The sequence below is a fragment of the Eleutherodactylus coqui genome, chromosome 7 (assembly GCF_035609145.1).
Source record: "Eleutherodactylus coqui strain aEleCoq1 chromosome 7, aEleCoq1.hap1, whole genome shotgun sequence".
Lineage (NCBI taxonomy): Eukaryota > Metazoa > Chordata > Amphibia > Anura > Eleutherodactylidae > Eleutherodactylus > Eleutherodactylus coqui.
The window spans coordinates 142424338-142445284 of record NC_089843.1 but is presented as its reverse complement, the minus strand read 5'-3'; the positions used below and the strand labels follow the sequence as shown (position 1 = coordinate 142445284).

Sequence of the window (20947 nt, the reverse complement as noted above, 5' to 3'; positions counted from 1 at the left end):
ATTGACCACCCGCGGGTAGATAAATACCCGCGGATGGTCAATAAAAGGGATTTTTTTAAAAATGGAGCATGAAAAAATCTGGACCATGCTCCATTTTCGTGCGGGTCTCCCGCGGGGACGGCTCCCGCGGGCTTCTATTGAAGCCTATGGAAGCCGTCCGGATCCGCGGGAGACCTAAAATAGGAATTTAAAAGTATTTACCCATCCGGAGCGGACCGGGAAGGTCTTCTCTTCCTCACGGCCGGATCTTTCTTGCTTCGGCTCGGCGGATGTGCCCGGCCGAATTCATCCGCCGGCCGAAAAAGAAGATCCGGCCGTGAGGAACAGCAGACCTTCCCCGCCTGCTACGGATAGGTAAATTCTTTTAAATTCTTATTTTCAGCCCTCATGTCCGCGGGTCAGGAGGGACCCGCTACGGATTCTACATGTAGAATCCGTAGCGGGCCTGATTTTCCCCGTGGACATGAGGCCTTAGGCCGCTGTCACACGGCCGAGAAAATAGTGCGGGACTTGCGCATTGCGGGACGCACAAATCTTGCATGAATATGAACTCCATTCTTTCGAAGGGGGTCACACACACAAGCAATGTTTTTTTTATGCATCAGATTGTGGGAAATCATCACGGCCTGTCCAATCTATGGGCACTCCCTCAGAACGCATCACCCATTTTTTTCAATGGGATTGGCAAAGCATCACACAGTGTGCGAGGTGCACGCAAGTGTGATGCGAGGCTTTCCAATGGGAAACACTCAGCGATTCGCCACCACAGCTAAAAGTCGAGGTGTTTTTGACATGGCTCAATATCCCCCGTGTGAAATTAGCCTAAGGGCTTATTTAGACGACCGTATATCGGCTTGGTTTTCACGCCGAGCCGATATACGGTGTCCTTGTCTGCAGGGGGGGGGGGGAGCATGGAAGAGCCAGGAGCAGGAACTGAGCTCCCGCCCCCTCTCCGCCCCTCACCACTATTTGAAGTGGGAGGGGCAGGGGCGGAGCTAAGCACCGGTACTTAGATCTGCCCCCATCTCGCCCCCTCCTATTGCAAATAGTGGAGAGGGGGCGGGAGCTCAGTTCCTACTCCTGGCTCTTCCATCCTCCCCCACCCCCTGCAGACAAGGACACCGTATATCGGCTCGGCGTGAAAACCGAGCCGATATACGGTCGTCTGAAATAGCCCTACGGATGCATGTATATGGGCGTTTTTCCCACACGATTTCTGTGCGTTGCAGCATGTACATCCCACAGGGAAAACAGCCCATTATTTTCAATTGCTGCATTAACTTGTGTGATTTTTCTCTTGGGGCACTGCGGACAAAAAAATTGCAGCACGTTCTATTTTTATTCTGATTCTGTTTAAGATTCGCCCATTTTCCCCATGGGAGGAGGAAAACAAATCACATTGTGCTCGCATGTACATTGGAGGGCTTTGCGATGCAATTTTCCCCCTATAGGGAATAATGGGTGTTTTTCAGGCATGTGAAAATCACCAGTGCAGTGATGCAAATGCAATTTTTCTCACAAGACACATTCACATAAAACCCACAGGTTTCTCAATATTGCACTCGCCTGGGTGCACCCTAACTGAGCCATGTGCATACCGTGTTGCCCTTTAACATACATACATAGGGCCTTATTAACTAATACTGCCTAAAAGTTAGTGCAAATGTAGACTGGACATTCAGCGATAAGTCTGGCTTATTTTAAGACTATCTAGTCTATGTTTAAACCACCTATTAATTGGCTAAGTTTATGCTGAAAATTGCACCAAAAGTTTGGCGCAATTTGTTTCTATTTGGTGAAAAACTGTCAGAAAGTGCCTAAATATATATATATGATTAATGTGGTGCAAACATGTAAGACCATTTTCTAGCAGAATTTATAGCAGGAATTTGTTGTGTTTTGAATAGTGAATAAGCCCCACCGCGCTCCTACTTATTATCCACATAATCCTTTACGAAATTAATGTCTAAAGCCTCTTCTACACGGGGCGGTGTCGGGTGCTGGAATGCCTAACAGCTGTCTCAGTGATGATCTCTCAGTGAATGGAGATGGAGATTGTTTCCTCCATTCATAGTAACCAAGTAATGCGATGCTGCGCCAGCCCCATTTAAAGACAATGGGCGATGCGAGGCGGTCCAATGGAATGCCCAAAGATAGGACATGCTGCGATTTGTTTACCGCAATACAGGAGAAAAAAAAATCGCTCATGTGTATGACCCCATTCTAAAGAATGGTATTCATATTCGTGCGAGATTTCTGCATCTCGCACAATTTTCTTGGTTGTGTGAAAGCGGCCTGAAATATCCAATCAGTGATTTATCGCTGATCGGTATTCATAGCATGCGTTCACACTGCACAATCATCATGCAAACTGCTCGATCTAACAGCCGATTTGTGCGATACTTCACCTGAAACCATACAGAAGCGTTCACAGACCATGAATTGAATGACCACTGTAATAGAGACTCCCATCTAGTGGTACATTGGACCTCCTTTGGCCTTAGCAATCAATTCACGCTGTTTTGACAATTTTAGACCCTCCAATCAGCATGGTGCAACAGAAATCTGTATTCCTCTGACCAGGCAATGATTTTCCCACTGCTCGTCGGTCCATAAATCTCGCACGAATATGAACTCGATTATTCTGAATAGGGTCATACGCATGAGCGATTTTTTTTTTTTCCCCCGGGAAAAGATTTTGGCATGTCCATCAAAGGGGCCGGAAAACACATCACACAGCAATAGGAAACACTTGCAGATCCTCCGGCGCGGCTGAGGATCGCAACTGTGCTGAAGTGATGGGAGGCGGTTTTGACACACAAACACCTTGCATCAACGTTACCGACCACGTTGGCGAGCGCGATATCAGATCGAGTTTCACAGCCCAATATCGCACTCGCCTATGTGAAATTAGCCTAAAGAGTCTAATTTCTACACTGGAAAGCTCTAATAAAGTGGCCCTTCCGTGTATCATAGATTTTTTAATCTTGTACCTCCGTTGGGTTATAAAACTCGGCACTTAACGCCATTTGGCAGCACTCAGAGATTCCAATCAATGAAGATCTTTCTAAGTAAACTGCTATTGATTCCAATGTCTCTTTGCTTACAGTGTTGCTTCCATTACCTGAAACCTCTGACTGCTGCTGAGTGAGCTGGAGGGGTCTGCAGTGAGAAGCCCCCTTGTTCTAGGAATTAGTGTGACGTCCTGAGTTCATAGAGTACATTAATAACATATATTGTATGTCAAAAGATCGTTTTTGGATGGATTTCCCATTGCTCAAGTCATTGACCAGACGTCTAATTCACTGCTGGGGGCATGTTACCTGTTTGTGGAGTTGACAGAAGTTCTTTCTCTTAGCTCATCTGCAATATCCTTATCATATATTGGGATAGAAGGGGTCTCCACCTGCAAAGCAAATATATATGACTTCCTCTACTCATTAGGCTTCTGGGTCTAATAGGTTCCATGTCAGAGTTACACAACCAGCCATAATACACTACAATACAGTAGTATTACAGTGTACTACGGAAGCGATCTAATGGAAACAAGTTGTAAGTTTCAAATTTTCTATGATGAAGGGGTGAGCACTGGACCCCGGAGCATCGCAGGGGCACATACAGAAATATACAGAAGAGCCAAAGAGATAAGGAACACGTGGAGAACTAACAATAGACTTCAAACTTTGGCAAGATGGTCACAGTGGGAGGGGGGGACAGGACTACAAGAATACATGTAGAATTCCAAAAGTGGGTTTAATAGAAGTAGATCTAGAGCAGGATCTCTAAAGTAATGGCCATAGTTAAGTGGAAAAAGCTTTATGCTGAAGACCTGGGAAATCTAAATAGTGAGTCCAGGGTTGCCAGGTCTTGGAGACAACAGATATAGTGTCTGTTCTGATCGCACAAATTTTTTCATTCAGCATCATAGTATTGGCAGTCTGGTGAAAACAAAGGATGGGTGACTTCCATGGGGAGGCTGTATGGATTTTTGTAGCCATATTATACAAGGTTGTTAAAAATAAAAAAAGAAGCAAATTTGGGGAGTTCATCACAAACAAGCTACAATAGACAGGTCCACAATCTGTACATCACTGAGAAGAGGAAGGTTCAAAGTTTTATGACATACTGGCAAGTTCTACTTTCTACCACATCGCAGAGCTGGTTGTCCCGTTTACAGTTTTATGGTCCATGAAGTATGTTGGGCGGTACACATTTACAATGGGCACCAGGGGCCGCACGACAAACATCAAACCAATCGTCCATAATGAGGCGGACGTTTCTAGGAGCAACGCCGGAATTCATGTTGCACTTGAACAATAGATTCATACTCGCCCGCCGCTCACCCCTGCCGCCCTCCGAGCACACTCGGACAAGAATGAAGTTACTCAAGAAACGCGAGGCTCGCTCGAGTAACTGGCTAGAAATAAGAAAGACAAATTCCTACAGTAAGAGGTCCTGTGGTGGCAAAAATTGGTTATATTGCAAAACTGGATGTCTGAAGGGCCAAAATTAAAAAGGTGGTATAAGCATATGTCTCATACAATTAGTATAAAACAAAGCTAAAACTAGAAAATCACTGCATCATGAAATCACAAAATGTCCTTGGAGGGGTATTTCCATCTCAGACATTTATGGCATATCTACAGGACATGCCATAAGTTTGCTAGGTGCAGATCCTGCAAGCGGTTTCCTTTTCTGACCTCCGCTGACTACAGCCACTATGAATGTGGTGGCTGCGGGGGTCAGGAGGACGGGAACAGCTGAGCGCCCCGAGCTATATTGTTTCAATAACTCTCATAGAAATCAATGGGAGTTATGCAAACAGTTCAACGTTTTTCGTCGTCTTGGCCACCTCGTACTCAGCAGTGCTCCCATCTTAGTCATGTTTAGCCAAGACAGGAAGACCCCTTTAAGAGGTTAAAGTTAGGACATATGAACTACTTAAACTCTCCTCTATGTGATAAAATGGTGAGCCGCTGACGTAGAGAGTGTTTTGCTCTGGTGGACCTGGCATATCCAGATATCTTCACTCACCTCATGGACCATTGGTGTCTTTTCCTCCTCTGCAGCCTGGTTGCTTCCACATACACTTCCTAATGGTTGTTTAGTATCGCTGGACTCTTCCTTCTTTGGTTCAGTCTTGTTCAGGCACCAGAGCTCATTTTGCCCGAATGTTCCTAGGAATGTATGGTATTATCTAGTTTAGGAAATTTGCTGCAATATATTACATTTTTGAAGGCAATTTGTTGTCATATTTAAATTGGAAACTAATAATAAAGATGTTACTGGAAGATGTCACAAGCTGACAAAATGATAGCTAGTTTGCAGCAAAAAATGGCTGACACCAAAGAACCCCAAAAAACATAAAGATGCCAATTTCTCTGTAAGTGAAACACATTCATAATTACTAGAGATGAGCAAGCACGCTCGATCAAGCAGCAGTCTTATCGATTAACTGTTACTCACCCAAGCAGCATGCGGGGGGGGCGGCGTGGGGGTAAGAGAGAGATCTCTCACTCTCCCCCCACCGCCCCCCCCCCCCCCCCCACCATTGCATGCTGCTTGGGCGAGTACACAGTAACTCTATAAGACAGCCTTAAATGAGCGTGCTCGCTCATCTCTAATAATTACAAAACTTTGGAACTTCTGTAATTCCAAATTTACAAATACATGGCCATTTCTACATTTTTGGTGGAAATCAACTTAAAAATACATATTTCCAATCCCTGTAAACATCAGATATTACCTATATATTCCCCCTGCATAGTCCATAGCCTCACGGCGCAGTCCTGGGATGAAGTGACAATCACCTTGTGCTTCTTCACAGGGATCACTCTGTTCAAATTACATAATGAATGTCATGCTTTAGAAGCAAATATTAAAATCTCCACATTTAATGACAGAGGAATAAATCCAGTCTCTACCTGGTGATGTCACTCGTGTGCGCCCTCCAGCAGTGCAGGACTGTTGAGACAAATAATATGAAAGTGAAAAGCCTAGACTGCATGTTTATAGTATTTATTCCTTTATCTGTTAAATCCGTGTCAGGGTAAAAACAGTATAAAGCCACTCACGGACAGGCGGCTGCTCCTCTGGTGCCCCAAGTGCATACTGGGAGATATTCCAGATGTAGATGTAGAATAGTTGGTCAGCTGCACATAATAGGGAGTCATCTTCACTGACAGCCATGGCTTTTACCATACACTTGTATTGGGACTGCAATGGCAGGATTAACATTTCATTTTAAGCTGATGGTAGTGTGAAAGTATTGAATAATATTTTATGCAGCAGAGTCATGTGCATAATATTTGTGCCATGGGCAGAGCAAGAAATATGTGTGCAAAAGATTTGTTATAGGTGAGTTTAACTAATAGGGTCTCAGATACTGATTATGCAGCTCTGTCATAATTGACCTTTGTAATGTTTTACTAAGAGAGAAGTATCACACATGCTGTAGACTTTGAATTGTTTACTTTGTAGGGAATGCCATACTATACAACCTCTTGCAGTCAGCTGCACTATTTGTTGAGTTTGAAAAACAGCAATGAAATGGAACGGAATGAAACATAAATAGACAGAATTATTTCTGTATTTTTTGTATTTTTAAACCCATTGAAATCAATACCGAATAAAATTGAAAACATTTAATTCCATTTTTATTTCCATTTCTCTGCTCCTCAAATAGAACAGAGAAACGGAAATGGTTAACTCAGCTATCAGCAGTGTGAATAAGCCCCAACGTATTCAAACTAAATACTGAAATTCATAATGTATTATCGTGGGCTCCACATATCCTTCCAGTATAGGTTAGAAAATAAATGAATAAAGTGTGTTTTGGGTAACTTTTTACCCCCTCGGGTTGCTTAGATAATAAAGCCATATTTTTCTGTGTGACAGTTTTGGCATATTACATATCTGAACAGTAATCACAAGTTTTTTTATTGCTATGATCTTTCCTTTATTGTGTAGTAGAATGTATATACTGACTTCATTGCTATAATAGGTCTGATTTTCAAAGGAGGAATCTATATAGCTCAGGTAAGATACTCACACCTTCAAACCTGGCAAACACTTTGCCTCCACCATCAATATTCCAGAAAATAATATTGCCTGAAAAATAAGTGTGAATATACCGTAAGGAGACTGAAAGGAAATACTTAATAACATTGGTAATAGACTTCACGGTGATGTGTGACAGCTACGACTTACCTCTAGATCCGCTGGTTATTAAAACTGCAGAGTCTTTTTTCCTATCAAATCTTGAGCAAATAACAACAACTTTGTTTACAACTAAATGACCTAAAAAGGAGAGAAAAACCTTTATATAATAACGGACGACATCTATGTAACCAACATTGTACAATATACTGATATTAGACTGTGGAAGGCAGACAAGTTTATTCTGGAACTAGAAATGATCATGTTACTTCAGTAGTTACTCATAAAAGAAAAGTTGAACATTTTAAAAAGAACATAAAGTACAGCAGATAAAAGGGCCCCAAATGAAGCGGCTTTCACATTTGTAGTGAGGGTTGCTGTTTTCTTGCTCCTTTCAGGTAGCTGGAAAGGGGAATCCCCTGCCCGAACGGATCCGTCTTATGACTGAACCGAACAGCGCTGAACAGACCCCACTGTTTATAATGTGGGCTGTTCGGTTTGCGCTTAGCTGTCCAGCATTTAACTGGAAGAAAACGTGCTACATGTGTAACAGCCCAATGCACTCACAGTTAGTATGGCTGGAGGCCTTTTGTTGTCACAGTGACGCCACACTCTATTTAGACACTTCAGATGTTGCTGAGGCAGAAATAACAGAGACCAGTCCAGTATAGTTTAGTAAACTGAGAGTGAGCAGTTTTACTAACTTTGGTATTGGTAAACAACAGGTTAACTTTACAACATTCTTGGGAGGGCTTCGTCTCAGGTGAACAATGATGCAATATCAGACAGGCAAGATACAATAAGATTGATTTGAGGATTCTCTGATTTTCAACGCTCTCTATAGTATTAACTGAAGCCTGATTTACTAGACAATTTTCCCCACTTGTGAAATTAGATGAACAGATTGGAGTTTACTTTAACTGAAGGTATTTTTGTGAAGCAGAGTGACTAGTGACAATATGCTGATCCTGGCGTTGATTTCACCAGGTAGCTGTAACTCAATGTTTGATAAAGTTGCACCTCTGAAAGGGTCTTCTGGCACTCTGCTGTAGAATAACAAGGGAGCGGGTTGTGTACCACACTCTACCTTGGCTATAGAACACTCCTTCTTGCCGACTACGGGAACTACAACCTCTCCTCATACGCACCTGGCTGTATTCAGGGATGGCATACAGGCAGGTGAGACAGGGCAAGTGTGCTTCTAGTGTTCTGTAGTACCGGCCGGGCCACTACACATGTATTGCTATTTCTTCCGGTATTTTGTGCCGGATCTGCGACTGAGCCTCCAAAACGGAGGTTCCAGCGCAGATGTGAAGCCGGCCTAACACTACCGCTGTACTGTTATGGAGATACCTATTTCAGGGTCCATTTCTTCTCCGTTAGATGGATGAAGCTGACAGAGGGGCTCTCCAGCTTCAAGGCTCCACACAAAGACGTCACCATTACAACTGGACACAGCAACCATATTGGAGGAAGATGAAGCCAGACCGGGTTTGTTTTCTTCATGCTTATTTATCTTCATGTAAAAAGAAAAAAATCATGTGGATATCTTTATTCTATAACACAGTAATGGCAAAACTATCAGAGCGGGCCAGTAGTTCTGATGTCAGGCCACAACACAGGGGCAGGAAAACGACATTCTCATACGTTTCTGCAATGTGCCTATGCGCACCTTTTCAAGTGACTTCTGACTAGTAGATCTTATATACTCCCCGATGACTAATATACGCTCTAGAGTGGGCCAAAAGGAACAAGCAGAATGAAGATAGTCCTGTCTGTAGAGCAAGTGAAATAAGTAACTACAGTAACTAATGGTGGCACTTTAGGCAACTGAAAAAGGGGCTTGCGGCCATGGTCATAGACTGGGGGCTTACAGGGCTAAAAGCCCCATCTTGTCACTCCCCCTGACTCCTCTCCGCTGCTTGCGTTTTGGGGCTCATCTACATTAGAGGGTCTGTATGAACTGAGTTATGTAATGCTGTCTGCTATCAGCTTTGAAAGGAGAACATTACAAAAGTAATATTCACCGGCTAACAGTTAAGTGAGAAAGGAAGAGAGCAGTCCAGCGTCTGCGCATCATGGAGGGCTGGAGTAGTCCTCTTCTGCTGTGCCGACCCCGCGTAAGGTCCAGTGTCCACAGGCAGATTTAAATTCTGGAATCTGTGCAGGGCACCCGTGCAGATGATCTTCAGTTCAAGTCGCCCATAGGTAAACATGGGTGTCTGCACCTGAATTAAAGAGGACCCGGAGAGGTAAGCAGGGTCCTCATCCATGGGCAGGTTTCAATCTCGCTTCATGCACCCACATGCAAAATCTGACCCACCCCGCCCCTGGACACGAGGCCAAAGAGAAATCCAGCAGATAAAGAAGGTGTGCATATAGGACGTGTGCTACTGTTTATATGAATGTAAGGTGCCTCTAGAGAGAACGACTCGTGTCAAAAAATTGTTCAAACGAGTGAAAGTGAACAATGGTCATTCCATCTAAACATAAGTCAATGACGAATGATATCGCTCACTTTTCGTTCGTTCATTTTATGTAGGCATATAAACCATCGTTCGCTCGCTCACTTATTATTCGGTTTAAACAGCGCTCATTCAGTCCTTCTCATTCACTTATACAGCGAATGTGAAAGACAAAACAATTCTTGTTTGAACGTACTAATAAGATGTCTGTCTGTCTAATCGGGCTGCACGAGAACGACTTAGCGATGACGTCACTTGCTTGTTCAAACAATAATCGTCTCATCTAATAGGACCCTATGTGTGTCACACTCTGGGCTTTTTGTATACAAGTGCATTTACCCTATAATATGAGTACCCAGCTTGCTGGGGGGTAAAAGATGACTGGGGAAGGCAATGGCAAACCACCCCGCAAAAACAGTCTGCCGAGAAAATGTCACGATGTGATGTCACCCTAGGAATCAGTCATGACTCGGTGCTTGCACCAGGGGACTTTATCTATCCAGTTTAGAGCAGGGTCCTCCGTGTGCCATATGTGCTGACCTGGTAGAACTCATTCAGCTCCCACAAAAAATAGATCCTATAATTTAACCCTTTCCAATCCAATTTGTATTCTGGTTTTCCTAGGGGGGCTTACTCTTTTTCTGCCGTTATACAACAGCGCTATATGCTGGCTAAAGCAAGTACTGCATGAGGTGACACATTGGATAGGCTCCAACAGCAGAGAGGCTGGCAATATACAGTAAGAGAACCCCGACGGACATCTTCCAACATCGGAGCTGTACAGCCTTAAATCATAATGTCTTCAGAGGTCAGACAGTGGATTGGAAAAGGTTAACATCCTGGCAACTTCTGCTGTAACAAGATTTACATTATCCCCCATCTCTATATGATTTTTCTTTAACAGATTTCCTATCAGCATGTAGCGGGAACGATCCACGTGGAATTCAGGGCACGCTGCAGATTTGTCCAGCATGTGGATTCTGACAGATTTCTACTATGGAGTTCGCCCTTTGTAATGTACAGTAAAAGCCACAGCAACTATGTAGTAAAATACGTGGCAAAATCATAAGTAAAGCATGCATACGCGTATATTGTTGTGTTTCTATCACAGATCCACATCTGTCACCCTCTAGCGCTCCGTGTAGAGAAGAGAAGTTAGAGTACAGCTCACCATATTCTTGCTCCAGGTAAACTGCGGCACGACAAGTTCTGGCATTACAGCATCCAGCTTTTGGGGAAAGAAATGTCAAAGAAGATACGGAGGTAAAAACGACACTCAAATACACCCTCCAAGTATTTAAAGAGATTCTCGGCATTGCCAGTTTGTGGCAAGTTATGAAGTTATCCCCCCACAGGAGTACAACCCAAGTATGAGCGCTCAGCAATCTCAGCGCTGCTATTGAAATGATGGAGCAGTGATGTGCATGCACGCTCCATTCATAAGACTCCCGCTCTTGGGCGTCGCAGTGGTTAGACCCCACCAATCATAAAGTTATCCGCTATCCTGTGGCACAACCCCTTTAAGGGACCACTTAACGTAAAGTACTGTATACGCTTTGAAATGTGCATTTTATAAATAATAGTTACTAATATAAAAAACAGACTTCAATATGAATGTTTCTGGAGTTTTTCGGAAGACAAAGCACTTCAGATGAAGTAGCCCTCGGGGGTGTAGGATGGGGTAGGCATGTTTCTGGACAACAATCCTGTTTTATTAAAAGGGTTGCCCTACGATAAGCTGGTTGCACAGTTTCTCACTCAGTTGAAGGCCACTTTCACACGAGCATATTACACATTTATGTACCCGTAGTGCTATACGAGTGTCCAGGCCTGACCACAGGTCTACCGTCTACTAGGGATGCTCTGAGTCAGTAGACCTGCATTCAGGCCCGGACATTTATCTGTTTGTGGGTGTATAAATGTTCCTGTTATATGTTCGTGTGAAAGTAGCAAAAATTTGTAGAAAAGACTTAGAGCAATTGTTCAATTCCAATGCCATATCACCAAATAGGAAAGCAAATAAGACTCCATCCACAGACAGTTGTTTCGAGGGAATTTGCCCTTCATCATTGGTGTACAGTAGGAGTCTGGCTTTGCTAGTGAGAGGCTATTCATGCTCCTCTGGGTAATATGCAAATAAGGGAGATGGAATAATTACTCCATAGTGTCACCATGGAGTCTGGCTTTGTTTTTAATTCCCTGTCATTGTTAGAAGGCTTGTATAAAGAGTCTAACTTTGGCTTGAAGGAATACTGCCTTCCAATAGGTGGCACTGTGGAGGATTTATTACATCTCCCTTATTTGCATATCACCCAGAGGAGCAAGAATGGCCTTTTGAGTCTCCTCACTCACCATCTAGCTGCTCTCCCTAAGGAGAAAAGATAGTGTTTCTGAGCCCCAAATAGGAAAGGAAACATTCCACAGTTACCATTGAAACCAATGGACAATAAATGTAATAAATAAATATGCCTGATCCCCTGTACACAAGTGTAGATAGGTAAGGCAGCAGTATACAAAGCACATCCATAACATGGTGATAAATAAGAATGTCTGGTCTATATTCTCTGAATGTGTAATGTAACGTGATTTACTCTAACTTACCGGAAAAATTCTGATTCTCCCATCATAAGAAATAGATACTATATACCTGTAAATGTGATACGATGTGATGGTTAGTTCATCTACACAATGGACAGACTCCTTGCCAATGCAAGCAATACTGTACATACTGATTTTTGTAATGTTCTGCAAAGGTGACGTCACTGATCCCATCTCTGGAGCCGGCTAGGAAATAGTAAGAACAAAACAATCATTGACAAATATGTTGTTAGATACGTATGTTATTATGGAGATGGTAATCATTTCTCCAGCAACCAACCTGTGCTGCCTTGTAGAACTGTCCTGCGAGGGGTGAGAGAGTTTGAGGCGCAGTCCCACAGCTTTATACTTCCATCTTTACCTCCTGATACCAGCCTAAAAATACAAGACATGTACTAGGGGCTAAACATGGAAAATATTCACTTTACATAAATCATTCTCTTTTTACGAGTGGAAAATTACAAGAGACTACAGATTGTTATGTTCACCTATATAAAGGGGGGGGGGGGCTCAAGGGCCCTCTACGGTTAAATTGTAACTAGAGATGAGCGAGCATACTCGCTAAGGGCAATTACTCGAGCGAGCATTGTCCTTAGCGAGTACCTGCCCACTCGGAAGAAAAGATTCAGGTGCCGACGTGGGTGAGAGGTGAGTCGCGGCAGTGAGCAGGAGGGAGCAGGGGGGTAGAGAGGGAAAGAGAGATCTCCCCGCCGCTCCTCGCCGGCACCTGAATCTTTTCTTCCGAGCGGGCAGGTACTCACTAAGGACAATGCTCGTTCGAGTAATTGCCCTTAGCAAGTATGCTCACTCATCTCTAATTGTAACCAATCCCACCACAGCCTTTGCCATAAGCTGAAACCCACACTTGGGTCCTTTTTAAAAAGCAACCTTTTTTCATATGTAGTAAAACATAGTAGTACCAATGAATTAAAAAGATCAGAGTCTAAGAGAAACTATATCCTGCCTTGCTGATTATGCACAAGTATCAGGGTTACAACTAACACCTGCTGCAAATGGTGCGTGCTACCATGTAGCAGTACACTGGTACTGGTGTATCTTGTCGACACCGGAAGTGATGGGTGTCAACAATGGCAAGGCTGTTTCACAACCAAGTGACTCCCCCTGTTCCTCATTGGCTGCATGGCAGGCTCTCCGTGCAGGCCTCACAGGTCACAGGCACTGAGCACTGCGGTCTCCGTTCTCGCTCTGTCCAGTGCAGGCACTCAGCACTCCGGTCCCTGCTGGCTCTCCATCATCCAGGCACTCAGCACTCCGGTCCCTGCTGGCTCTCCATCATCCAGGCACTCAGCACTCCGGTCCCTGCTGGTTCTCCATCATCCAGGCACTCAGCACTCCGGTCTCTGCTGGCTCCCTGTCCTTGTCCTCGGAGGTCCTGGCATGCAGCACTACAGTCTCAGTTGCTACTACAGTATATTTTACTACATATCAATAAAGGTTACTTTTTAAGTGGACCCAACTGTGGGTTTCAGCTTATGGCAAAGGTTGTGGTGGGATTGGTCACCTATATAAAGGAACTGTGCAAACAAATGACTTTACAGCCTATTTTGTGCAGCACCACAGAATGCAAGCTACCAGAATCTGAAGTTCCCCATAATTGTACACCTATTAAAGTGTAACTACATAATACATGGATTGGCCGAATGCATTATGGCAAGAACTGCTCTTCGGTAATGGGATCTCCTCTCGGACTGATTAAGGGGAGATCCTAACACCATGACATCTATAAGAACATATAAAAAAGAAGTTCAAAGCCTGAAACATAGCTCATCAAGTACTTTCCTTAAACACTGAAAGATACCATTTGTACTGAGCGTATGACTTCTTTATGGCTGCCGAAATAGGAAAATCCCGCAGCACACCTAACACATGCACTTCAGTGCAGAGGTTCCAGTCTGTATATGCCAAGCCACCTGTGGGGTCATGAACCAAACCCCAAATAAATGCAATGGTATCCAAGGAGGCGGCAGCATCAACGGTGTAAAGATAGTGAAAAAAGGGTTTTATTGCTCCATAAAATGGCGACGTTTCGACTTAATCTAAGTCTTTTTCAAGCCAGGCTTGAAAAAGACTTAGATTAAGTCGAAACGTCGCCATTTTATGGAGCAATAAAACCCTTTTTTTACTATCTTTACACCGTTGATGCTGCCGCCTCCTTGGATACCATTCTTTATGGCTGCCATCATAATTACAGATTTACTAGACAATCTGTGATGCGGTCAGAATACAGATTAGTATTACATGCGGTTAGTCTGATGAGACAGCAGGGGAATTATTACAGAAGATCTGGACTATAAAACATTATATTGGCTGCTACTGGTCAATTAGAGCTTGGGTAATGTGGGACTCAATACGTGTCATGGGACATCAGTTCAGTTGTCACAGATTATTACTGGAAGTAGACTTGGTGGAACAATAAACCCACTTGTGGCTAATTTGATTGAAAATGACGCTAATTGCTTCTCATATAACGAACGCCTTGCATGCTCGTCAATGGTAATTACATGACATCCGTCAGTAAAAAGATAACTATGTGTTTACACCAACTGGCTGATAAACCGCCCTGGTATTACTGTCACCGTCCGTCCCCCGGGGTAGAACTCGCTCTCATTTACAACAGAAGTGCTTTAATGTAGCAGCACTTACTTTCATTGCTCCTCCATCCCCGGAGAATACTTTAACTGAAGATGCACGGATGATACAGGATCCTTTATATCTCAGTGTTAGGAAAGACTGCAGGATATCCCCGCTAATTAACAATGCGAGCCAGCATGGGGATAATTACAGGTTACATAATATGTCAACGGCCAAAGGCGATGTTGCTGTGCAAACACCTAGATAATTGGCAACCATGATGTGTTCCGAGACAATATACTGTGATCCCTCCAAAGACCTCTTCACATCACTGTACAACATGTAAATGTATGGGGCAATACTCTGAAGCTGCTCAGACGATTAACGCTAGAAAAGTAATGTATATTTTGGTTCTGCAGTTGGGGCACCTTCACACGGCGTATGCATTTTTGCAACACATGTGCACTATGAATGTGCACTATGACTATCGTCGTATTTTATTGTAGTTTTTGCACGCACAGGGCACAAATACGCCCCTATTTAAATGGATTTTTAGCCTACTGAGTTCCAAATGTGTCATTTTTCTTGCAGAATTGCACAGCATTCTGCGCATCCCATTCTGCATTGCACACCCCCGATAGACTTCTGTGGAGACCATTGGTGCAAATGCACACAAAAGTAGAGCATGCTGCATTCGTTTTTCCTACGCGCACAAAAAGGTGACGATAACCCATTGAAATCAATGGGTTCTATTCTTTACGTATCGCGCGTACACATTTACACGCACAAATACGCCCGTGTAAAGGAGCCCCTAATATTAGGAATACTTGGTATGATTTAACACCATCATGATACAAGCATGGACATATAATTTACGGTATCTTCAGTTCTACTTACCTATTTCCCACAGTGCCCAGGGCTATGCATGTAACTGCAGAGTGTCCATGAGCAGCTCGTACGTCTCCCACAAGCTGCCCTGACAAGAGGCTCCATGTCTTTATTACCTACAGCAAAGGTACATTTTATTTCTTGGTTTATAGGAAATAATATGTTTTTAAATCGACTCTCTGATTTACAGAAAAAAGGGTGCTCTACATGTAGAACGTATAGTTTACATACCTAGTGCCTCCTTTTATTGTACATCTCATTCCCAGTCCCCTTTGGATGCTAGATTGCCAGACCACCCTTTGTACAGTGTGTTCTGCTGGTCTGAGACCCTCCGGCCTGCTCTCAGTGCAGGGAAGGTAGAGGGAAGGACACAGTGTTGGCTTCATCAGTGCTGGCCTATCCGAGAGCAGGGGGAGTGTCCCGGACTACAAAAGCACACTGCATTTAGGGTAGATTAAGTGTATGGCAGTCATTTTAAATAAATGAAGATGGGACTGGGACAAGCCATGGCAGCGATACTGAAAAGAAGGGCACTAGGCATGTTACTATGCATTCTGCATGTATAGTAAAATCTTTACTGTGAACTGGGTCTTTGTAATGCATTTTAAGAGAGGTGAAAAGTTTATTGACAATAGGAAAAGTAAGCCAGAGTGAGTATGTGGCCCTGATCAAGAAGATGTAGGCAATCGTTTATTTTATTTTAATGCGTCGATTTAGGAATGTCTCTTTTTGTTAGCAGGGCAACATGAAACTGCAGAATGTCTCTCTACTCTTTGGGCCGGTTTCACACGGGCAACAAAATCGCATGAGTTATGCTTTGCGAGACGCACAAATATGAACCCCGTTCATTTGAATGGGTCATACACATGAGCGATGTATTCCTGCAATGCAATGCTATGCAAGAAACACATCGCAGCATGTTCTATCTTCCTGCGATATCACCCATTGTCTTATTTGTCTTCAGCCACAGCAGAAGATTTCTTTATCCCCATGGGAAATCCCTTCAGACATGGCGGGGAGTGAAGGCATTTCCCATAGGGATGAAGGAATCCTCTGTCGTTGCTGTCCCCTGCAGCAGCGGCAGAGGATCACAAAGTTCTCCCATTGCTTTTAATGGGGCCGGCGCTGCTGCCGCCCCATTGAAAGCAATGTAATGAAGGTAATGGGAGGCTGTTTTCACATGGAAACGCCTGCATCCAAGGTGCTTTCACATGGTTGAAATCGGGCGATATCGGGCTGGAGATCCTCACCCTCGTCTGTGTGAAACTAGTCTTACACTGCAAGAGACGCTAGTAACAAGAGATCAATTCCTCTATAACACCACCAGAAAGGAAATAAATACTGCCAGTTATTGGGCTGTCCGGATATCACAAGGATACTGACTGATTTGGCTTTGAGCTACTCCTCAGGGCTGGTCTAAAGGGTCCCATGTTTTTCACCCTTTAACCCTTTCGTGAGGAAGCTGGCCTTTGCTGCGGTGAAACCGCAGGTCATTTCTCCAGAAGTAGTCTCAGTAAAGTGAGAGCTGTCCCAGACAGATCAACATGCAGCAAAGCATGGTACCAATATGACAGGTAAGGACATAGTCAGAACAACAGACCAAGGTCAGGGCAGGTTGCATTTAATCAGCCTGGTCAACAAGCTGAAGGTCAGGGCAGGCGGTGTTCAGTCAATAGAACAGGACAAGGTAAGACAGGCACACATTGTTACACCTTCACAGAACCAATAGAAATGCATTGCCCAAGCACCAGGGGCATATCTAAAGGCTTAGGGTCCTGGATGCAAAACTTCGGCTCGGGCTCCCCCTCCCGTAGCCATACCTAAATTGTGCTGCATACAGCTGTAATATAAATTTCCATACATGATCTGGTCCCTTGGCGTAATCTTTCCAAACATGACTCATTTCCTGCACTACATGAAATTTGTTTGTAGCCCTTATGCCACTCTCATACACACATAGCTTTTTATTGCTATTAGCGCAGCGCTCAGGAAACTGTGCTAACCGCTGTACAATTCTCCCATTGATTTTAATGGGGTTACTCAGACCTGTGCTTGAACACGGTGTTTCTAACGCCATCATTTTTAAGAGCTATCTGTTCAATTTTTGTGTTTTTGCGTTTTTTAACGAACGACCTCACCCATCACAATGATGGGGTGCATTAAAAAGCGCTGTACCATGCGTTCAATATCGCTGCTCGAAATTGCAGTAAAATGCCACAAGTTGCATTTTCTGAATGCAGGTGTGAGAGTGACCTTAGGATGTGTTCATGTTTTTTGTTGTACTTTTGAACTACAATAAAGAAAAAACACATAAAAAACTGCATACAGTATTCAAAGACGACATATGTTTTTAAGAAAAGAGAGAGAGACGCCATACAGCAGCAGGTAGGAGTAGTACGATGATGAAATCATCATCTTGCTTCACCCCATGCCAGGCCGTGTGGCTGCCTCTCTCCTCCTCTTCTCTGCTTTCTCTCTGGTTAGTTGCACAGCTGGCCCCGTGATCTGTGCAGTGCTGCCGACAGTGCAACCAGCTGGTAATGCACTGAATGTGCATATATGTATATGGCAGAGGGCGGCGGAGGGCCCCTCACCACAGGGGCCTGGTTGCCATTGCGACCCCTCACAGTACACCTATGTTAGGCACCTTCCAGTTCGGAGAGGTGTCTAAAATAACCTGGGAATGGCTGGGAGAGGCTGGGGATGGGAAAGCTACATTCGTACTGGCCCCTTAAGAAACAATTGAGCATGCATGCCTTAAATATGCTGCATAAACGATTGATGATGAGCTTAACGCTCAGTGTAAATAGGGGCCGTTCAGTACTGAACGGCCGCTATGTTATGTCAATGAAGAGGGGCAGGGGAGAGCAAGGAGAAAAATCTCCTGCCGTCTCCCACTGTGAGCCAGCGATACTAGCTCCCGTGCAGCAGCACAAGAGCGAGTATGTGCCAGGACGAGTGTAGGGCATCATTTGCCTGACACTTGTTCCATCTAAATGGACCTTTACGGAGGCAGCAGCAAGAATAGTGTAGAATCTGCCCCACACAAGAAGCAGGAGGATGCCAATGGTTGTGCCTGTGGCAGACAGTGGCCAGTCCTTCAGAGAGATATAATGAGAAAGACACTCTTTGCACCTGCTGTTTGCTCTGGTTTATTCAGGGTATTTATGAATGAGGGTAAAGCTAGGTTCACATCACCTTTGTGAAGCATGTTTAGCGTGTGCAATGAGAAATCTCCCAGCATACATGCTAAACATGTCCATAAGCTTACAGTAGCCTAACGGACTGCACAAGGTGCATGCTTCTATAGCTGTAATAGATCAGTCTCCGCGGACCCCACTGACCAATAATATGGTTTGTCGGATTTCCATCATGATATCCATTATTTCACAAGAACAATGAGTGCAGTATGCTGAGCTACTCCTTTAAATCTGTGACAGATGCTTCTAACAGGGCTCCAGCGCCCATATTAGGCCTGAAAATGCATCATGACCCCGGCCTTTACCGTCACAATTAGAGATGAGCAAGCATACTCGGATAAGTCAGTTACTCGAGCGAGCATCGCTCGTCTGGAGAAACTGCATACTTGTCCGAGCATATGCTCGGGGGCGGCGGGGATGAGCTCTCTCACACTCCTCCCCACTCCTCCTCGCTCCCCCCACGCCCGTTGCCCCCGAGCATATGCTCAGACTAGTATGCAGTTACTGAGTAACTGACTTATCCGAGTATGCTCACTCATCTCTAGGCACAATACTTAATCAAAAAAATATCTTTCTAGTAATGGGAATGGAAAATGTATATGGCCTTCATGAGAACAGCTGGGGAGAACTACTTACTGATCCCTCGGAGCAACTAATTATCTGCTGATACAGCGGGTTATACAGACAGCTGGTGACGGGCTCGCTATGGGAGACAGATGGGGGTCCATGAAGACCAGCACTGAAACATACAAGAGCGAAAATAACCGTCTGTAAGAGAGTGTCCAGCCTCGTCTGCAATGATCAACTCTGAATTCAGTGACTCCAAATTTGTCCTGACAAATACTATACATTTAGACTAGCTATTAGTTATACTTGCGCTATACATTTGAACATGACAGGTTTGATAAGATTTGATAAGTGAGGCCCTTTTCACATCAGTATGTGATGTCATACATCAGGCATACATAGTAGACGTATCCATATGGCTTCATTCACCCGAAGGTAGCAAATTAAAAAAAATGCTATTGGCAGGTATACTGGTTTAGTGCAAAAAAAGGCTATGGAATACAGTAGTAGACTATAACTTTCCACAGAACAGTATGCAATAAAAACGATTCAAAATCCGTTTTATTACTATTATCCCCGCACTTACAACCTTTACCCGCATTTTAGGACCCATCCTGCTGCGTGTACCTACAAGTCATTTGTATATCACATCAGGGGTGTAACCATAGGGGATGCAGTTGTAAGCCCAGAAGCCTTAGGGGACCCAGAAGGCCTCTCTTCTCCATCTAGGGAGCCCAGTACTATGAATAAAGCATTACAGTTGGGGGCCCTGTAACAGATTTTACATTGGAGCCCAGAAGCTTCAAGATACGCCTCTGCATCACATATTTAGCTACAGAAGAACTTGCTACTTTAGTTTTACCATTTCATCCTCTTTGCCATTTTTTCACACAAGAGTTTAAAGATAAACCAGTTTTAGTTCACACACAGTAAGGGCTCGTTCACACGTGCGTATAGCCGCCGGCCGATATATGCTACGGTGTAACGCACGGGGCGGTGTATACGCTGTCGGATGGGGGGAGACAGCTTAGCTGTCTTCCCCTTCCCTCCCCCTCGCCAGCTCTCTGTAAGAAGAGCAGGCGGGACGGGGCGGGAGCTAGTGTGCTGAGCTCCATTCCCATCCCACCCCTCCAATTGCAAACAAGGGGCAAAGAGGAGAAGAGAAGAGGGACGGAGTTTAGCAGTCACGCTGCTAAACTCCCTCCCACCTCCCTTCTCCGGCAGCTGTGATTGGCTCCCATAGGAGTCAATATAGCTGCCACCGACGTAAAAGCGCCCGATCGGGCGCTTTTATGCTACAAAGATATGCCCCTGTGCACTGATGCATTGTAAATCAATGCATCAGAGCGGCAGCGTATATCGGCCGGGGTGTGAAAACCCTGCAGATATACGCCCATGTGAATAAACCCTTATATTGGGCGTTGAACATAACACACACCATAGTTCATCCTGATATTACATCTGACTAAGGTGAGTGTG

At 44.3% G+C, this 20947-nt stretch overlaps 1 protein-coding gene across 1 annotated transcript in view; it reads right to left on the bottom strand.

Annotated features, from left to right (window-relative positions):
* Positions 1 to 20947, bottom strand: part of LOC136572833 (cilia- and flagella-associated protein 337-like) — a 47942-nt gene that overhangs the window by 1155 nt on the left and 25840 nt on the right. Inside the window, exons 12-25 of the mRNA XM_066573769.1 lie at positions 19538 to 19640; positions 15711 to 15817; positions 12502 to 12596; positions 12353 to 12407; positions 12225 to 12270; positions 10795 to 10851; positions 8512 to 8674; positions 7210 to 7299; positions 7052 to 7110; positions 6075 to 6216; positions 5925 to 5964; positions 5747 to 5835; positions 5035 to 5177; positions 3324 to 3406 (exon numbers count right to left, since the gene is read on the bottom strand). Of these exons, the coding sequence (XP_066429866.1) occupies positions 3324 to 3406; positions 5035 to 5177; positions 5747 to 5835; positions 5925 to 5964; positions 6075 to 6216; positions 7052 to 7110; positions 7210 to 7299; positions 8512 to 8674; positions 10795 to 10851; positions 12225 to 12270; positions 12353 to 12407; positions 12502 to 12596; positions 15711 to 15817; positions 19538 to 19640 (1272 nt within the window). The remainder of the gene's footprint in view (positions 1 to 3323; positions 3407 to 5034; positions 5178 to 5746; positions 5836 to 5924; positions 5965 to 6074; positions 6217 to 7051; positions 7111 to 7209; positions 7300 to 8511; positions 8675 to 10794; positions 10852 to 12224; positions 12271 to 12352; positions 12408 to 12501; positions 12597 to 15710; positions 15818 to 19537; positions 19641 to 20947) is intronic.